At 36.9% G+C, this 6,451-nt stretch overlaps 1 protein-coding gene across 1 annotated transcript in view; it reads left to right on the forward strand.

Moving 5' to 3' along the window:
* The window catches only part of SLC36A2 (solute carrier family 36 (proton/amino acid symporter), member 2), a 64,025-nt gene that overhangs the window by 25,352 nt on the left and 32,222 nt on the right, over window positions 1-6,451 (forward strand). The window contains exon 6 of the mRNA XM_006893742.1: window positions 2,064-2,282. Within this exon, the coding sequence (XP_006893804.1) occupies window positions 2,064-2,282 (219 nt within the window). The remainder of the gene's footprint in view (window positions 1-2,063; window positions 2,283-6,451) is intronic.

The raw sequence follows: 6,451 nt of genomic DNA on the forward strand, positions 1-6,451 counted from the left end.
CTGAAAACACATTGTCGATTTGCTCTTCAGAAAGACATCTCTGCATATCTTCGCTCACCTGCCTAGAGACAAAGCAAGCACTTTCTCAGGGAGTGTAGTGAGTGACTAACCAGGGCATATTCTAGTACATGTAACAAATGATAAATCAATATATGTCAGATTAGAACATTATTAACAACATTCGCAGATGGTAGGTCCCATCACTGTCAATTAAATGGGAGAAATGATAGTTATCCCACTGCGTAGGGGAAGAAAAGATCACAATGCCAATAGAAGCCTACCAAAGGGAGTGCAGGTGATCTGGGTCCTTAAAGACACTTAAAACATTTGAAGCAGCCAGGTAAGAGAGGGACAGAGTAAGATCCTAAGGCAGGAATTTATAGGACTTACACAGAGAAGGAAACTCTGGCAAGCTTAGTTAAAAAGGGTGTTGATGAGGAAGAGCTGTAAGAGTTTATCTGAGCTATTAAAAGAGGGCCTTGAATGACTGGCAAATGTTCTGGGTATTTTTCCTATTGTAGCATGGAATCTGAAAAAACAAGAACGTAAGATGATTTACAGCCTCAGAAAGTCAATGGAAGGTTTTCCTAAGTTATAATTGATTTGACCTCATTTATTTTGCTTTGGTTTATATTTTCTTACTGTTTTTCACTGTTTTAGAAAAATGTAAATATAGATAGAACAATAACTTCCAATTTAATTTTTTTTAACTTGTATAGCTCAATTAACCAGGGTTGTTCTGTAGAGAATTGTATGACTTGCATAACAAGACTATCAGATACTTTGTGCTGGACATGTTGCTAGGAGAGACTATTCCTTGGCAAGGAACACTATGCTTGGAAAGGTGGAGAGTCAGAGAAAAAGGGAAAGAACATCACAAGATGGACTGACACAGTGACTGTAGCAACAGTCTCAAATGTGACAGAGACAATGAGGCTGGCTTCAGTATGGGTTACAACAGATTCAGTATGGGTTACTTCACGACACGAAATGAAAAAAAATCTTCTCAACTGGACCAATAAGCAAAACCATGATAAGTGAAGTTGTGAAAGATTTCATTTTTTTTTTAATCTTCAATCAGTCCTCATGGAAACAGCAGTCAAGAAATCAACTGATAATAAATCAAGTGACATATTACATTGGGGAAATCTGCTGCCAAGAACCTCTCTAAAGTGCTAAAGAGTAGAGATGTCACTGATAATTAAGGTGCATGTGAACTAACACATGATATTTTAAATTGCCTTATAGGTATACAAAAGCTGGGCAATTAACGTGCAAGACTAAAGAATTTGGAGTTACACTACCAGAATCATTCTAGTTCTGTAATTTTAACATAGGATAGAGCAGGGTTTAGGATTTTTGTACATAGGGTTGCTGTGAGTTGCAGGCAGGTGAATGTCACATAACAACAACATCCATATGTCAGGGAGTTCTGGTGGCCTGGAGGTAAGGAAGTTGTATGATTTGAATCTACCAGTTGCTCCATGACATAAGGATGAGTAATCTCTTCCTCTGAAAATTTGCTGGAGAGTCAACTATAGATAGGTCAGTTCTGACTAGATAATGTATGACATAATCCTATGTTCTGTTTAGCTTGGGTGAAAATCTGACCCCTCCACACTGCCCCAAAATTATTTTAACTCCCAGACACACCCAGCCCACCAGACTTCTGAAACTGGACACATTTACATTCAGATTCCTAGGGTAGAGTCTGAATGTTTGCGTCAATATCCTTTAGCTGTGCCATATGATTATGATTAAAATCTTCTAAGGGTATATTGAATAGAAAGCAGTAATTCTAAAAAGAAATTAAAATCAGGTGGAATGGATTTTGAAATGCCAAAAGCCAACCCTATAGCTGATATGACCTAGTTACTTCTTTCTTCTTAAGGTTGTTTGTATTGACTTTTCTGAAATACTACACAAAGAATTCAGGGTAAGAAGCCTAAATCTCCTTCACTGATGAAATGCTCTTACTCTTTCTGAGGGTGTTGGATTATGGGCTAACTACATGGTCAGAACGTTTAGCATCTCTCCCTCTTGCTTGCCCTTTACTTCTTCAGGTTGTGGAAGCCATTAATGGTACAACCAACAACTGCTCTGATGATGAGACTGTGATGCTGACACCTACCATGGATTCTCGGCTCTACATGCTCGCCTTCTTGCCCTTCCTGTTACTTCTGGTTGTCATCCGGAATCTCAGGGTCCTGACTGTCTTCTCCTTGTTGGCCAATGTCAGCATGTTCGTCAGTCTGATCATCATTGCCCAGTTCATTGCCCAGGTTAGTGCATGTTGTATACATGATTCTTTCTGTGGGCAAAGGCTTTGTGTACATAGCAGACACCTGGGAAACCCCTGAGGATGGAGGTGTATTCCTCCTTATTCAGTCTAATCCCCACCCCTAGATAGCTTCCCTCCACAGCACATCTCTATGAAACCTCCTTCTTCTGTATCTCCTCTTTTATATTGTTCCACCAACACCTGTATTTTATCTTAAATATTGACTTTAAAAGAAATGTGTGTGTGTGTGTGTGTGTGTGTGTGTGTGTGTGTGTGTGTGTGTGTGAAGAAGGAAGTATTCTGTTTGTTGAATTACAAATTGTACATACAATGTCTGGAAAGCAGCAAAGGGAAAATTAAAAAGCAGGTTTGTCTACCACAGCTAAGACTTTCTGAGTTGCCTGTAGGCTTCAGGTCCAGATACCTGAAATTATACTTACGGAACCCAAGAGAGAGAAAGAAAACAAATTAATAATTGGTCACAGAGGTTTAAACAAAGAGTCTCAGTAAATCTATCATGATGTCAATTAAAATGTCTCTGACAAGTTGCATTATAATCATTGATTTTTCCTAAAAATCACTTTTATAGCCTTTCTGATTTTCTTTAATTGTTTCTCTGTGATTGTTTTTTGTTTTATGTGCTTTTATTTTTTAATTGTGACCTTTTTAAAATCTTATACTGATTTATTTACAAAGTTTGAATATGTTTTTCACAAAAGATCCTACCCATTTCCCTAACCCTCCACTCATCGAACTGTGCAACCCTATGATTAACACCCCAACCCCCTCCCATGCTCACCCCTTTGCTTCCACCCTCTCCCTCCTTGGATCCTCATACTCATTCTACAGTAATGATTTTATACAGTATTTATCCTTGTGGGACTGAGTTGGTTCACTCAGCTAATGCTCTCCAGTCCCTCCCAAGTTAGGGAGTAATTTTAAAAATCATTGCTCCTGCATACTGCATAGTACTCCATTGTATGAATGCACCACAACTTCTCAATTCATTATACGTGGTTGGACATCTGGGCTGTTTCCATGTTCTTGCGATGGTGAATAAGGCTGCTATGAACATTAGAGGACAAGTTTCCATTTGAGTCTCAGTTCTCATTTTCTTGGGGTATATTCCAAACAATGGAAAAGCTGGGTCATATGGAATTTCTATGTTTAGCTTTCTGAGGAAGCACCAAACTGCCTTCCAGAGTGGTTGTACCACTTCCTCTCCAACATTTATTACTTGCTGTCCTGTTAAACTTTGCCACTGGTACTGGAGTAAGATGGTATCTTGTTATGGTTCTTATTATTTTCTTTGTTAATACGGTGAATTACTTTGATTGATTTTCTTATATTGAACCATCCTTGTTTACCTGTTATGAATCCCACTTGGTCATGGTGGATTATTTTTTTTTTATGTGCTTTTGGATTCTATTAGCTAGGATTTTGTTAAGGATGTTTGCATCTATATTAATAAGACATATTGATCTATATATTCTTGGTAATATCTTTGCCTGATTTTGGTATTAGGGTTATGCTTGCTTCATAGAATAACTCTGAGAGTGTTCCTTCTTTTTTTTATTTTTTTAAGTAGTTTATGTAGAATTGGTGATGGATCCTCTCTGAATGTTGGGTAGAATTTAGCTGTGAAGTCGTCTGGCACGGGACTTTTCTTATGGAGAAGTCTTTTTATGACCTTTTCGATTTCTTCTTTTGTAATGAATCTGTTCAAGTGTTCTGTATCTGTCCTTGTCAATGTGGGTAGGGAATGAATTTCAAGGAATTTGTCCATTTCCTCTAGGTTTTCAAGTTTATTAGAGTATAGCTTTTCATAGTATTCTGGTATTGTCAATTTAGTTTCATCTGATTCTGTTGTGATGTCGCCTCCATCATTTCTTAATTGAGTTATTTGTGTCTTTTCTTTTCTTTTTTCTTTCGTTAAGTTTGCCGGTGGTTTGTCAATTTTATTGATTCTTTCAAAAAATCAGCTCCCGGTCTTATTGATGGTTTCAATTGTTTTTCTATTTTCTATCTCATTGATTTTAGCTCTTGTCTTGATAATTTCTGTTCTTCTAGAGGCTGTAGGGTTAGATTGGTTTTCTTTTTCTACTTCATGAAGGTGTTGAGTTAGATCATTGATTTTTCTTCTTTCTTCTTTGTTTATGTGTGTGCCTATTGCTATGAACTGCCCCTGAGTACTGCCTTCGTTGTATCAAAGAGGTTTTGGTAGGTTGTATTTTCATTTTCATTTGTTTCAAATAACTTTTTCATTTCATTCTTTCTTTTATAACTCAATCATGTTCTAGCAGAGAGTCATTTAGCTCCCACATGGGTGACTTTGTAAGCTTTACCATGTTGTGGTTAATTTCTAGTTTTATGGCATTTTGATCTGAGAAGATACTTTGTATTATTTCAATGTTTTTCAATTTGTTGAGGCTTGTTTTGTGTGGTAATATGTGATCAATTCTGGAGAACTTACCATGTGCACTTGAGAAGAAAGTGAATTGCGTTTTAGTTGGGTGAAGTTCCCTGAATATATCCACAATTTTAAGTTGGCAATTGTGTAGTTTAGGTCTTCTGCATCTTTGTTGAGTTTCTTTTAGTTTGACCTATCTTTGGTGATAGTGTTGTGTTGAAGTCTCCTACCACTACTCTGGTGTTGTCTATTTCTTTCTTCAACTCTGTTAACTTTTTTAATGTATTTTGCAGGTCTATCATTTGATGCATAAATGTTGACCAAGGTTATGTCTTCTTGATCTATTGTGCCTTTCTCATTGTTGTTGTTGATGATGATGATAATGATTATTGTCAAGTCAAGCATGACTCATGGTGACCCTATGAACAAAAGGCTTGAAGCCTTTCTATAACTATCATCATTTATCAAAGTTTATACAGTTTCCAGAGGCATGTTGTTTAGGAAACAGATGCCACTCTTGCTTCCAAACTCAGTATGTAATGCCTTTCCTTTTCTTTTATGGTGGTTTTCATTCTGAAATCTACTTTATCAGAGATTAGTATTGCCATCCTGCTATTTTGAGGTTGCCTTTTGCTTGGTAAATTTTTTTCCCAGCCTTTGATTTTGAGTCTGTCTTTTTCCTCCTTTATTTGGATGTGTCTTTTGTAGGCAACACATTGATGGGCTTTGTTTTTTTATGCATTCTGCTACTCTTTTTCTCTTAATTGGTGCATTTAGTCCATTCACATTAAGTGTGACTATTGTCAGGCCAGGTTTTATTTTTGCCATGTTGCTATGTTTCTTTTTCTCTTGTTTCTAGTTATTATGGTCCACACACTTTCCTCTGGCATCTCCATGTAAGGGACTTCTATTAAAATTTCTTGTAGTTTTTGGTCTTGTTTTCAGAAATTCTTTAAGTTCCTTCTTTTCTGCAAAGGTTCTGATTTTTCCTTCATATTTGATGAAGAGCTTTGCTGGCAATTGCTTTCTGTATATGTTATCCCATCTTCTTCTAACTTTCAAGGTTTCTGCTGAGAAATCAGAACTTGATGTAATTGTTACCACTTTGTAGGTGACTCTTTGTTTCTTTCTCTCATGCTGCTTTTAGAATTCTGTTCTTATCTTTTAATTTGGAAAACTGGACCATGATATGTCTTGATGTTTTTCTTTTGGGGTCTAGTCTAATTGGTGTTCATTGTGTTTCTTGAATGTGCATTTCCCCATTCTTCAAAATACCTGAGACGTTTTCTTCTAGTACTTCCTCCACAATTTTCTCAGTGATTTCCCTGTCACACCTTGTTTTGAAATTCCAATGAAATGTATGTTATTCCATTTGATGTCATCCTACATTATTCTAATGTTTTCTTCATTTTCTTTATGTCTCATCTCTGATTTTTCTTCTAGTGTGTTTTCAGTGAAGCGCTTGCCTTCCAACTCACTGACCCTCTGTTCCATCTCTTCAGTTCTACTTTTTTTGTGCCACTAGCATGTTCTCCAATTTCATAGAGTTTCTGGAGGCAAGCTATTTCAGAAATGGATGCCACTCCTACTTCCAAGCTTGTTTTAATCAAGGAGCTCCACCAAACACTGTCCACCATGGGTAACCATTATCACATTTGATTCATCAGTGTCACAGTGTTTAGCATCACAGTAACCATGATTTACCTCTGTACAGCAAATGGACAGACCAGAACTATACCACTTAGAAGAATGTTTGACCA

Source organism: Elephantulus edwardii, unplaced genomic scaffold (assembly GCF_000299155.1).
Source record: "Elephantulus edwardii isolate Elephantulus edwardi_28Jun2011 unplaced genomic scaffold, EleEdw1.0 scaffold00130, whole genome shotgun sequence".
Taxonomy (NCBI): Eukaryota; Metazoa; Chordata; class Mammalia; order Macroscelidea; family Macroscelididae; genus Elephantulus; species Elephantulus edwardii.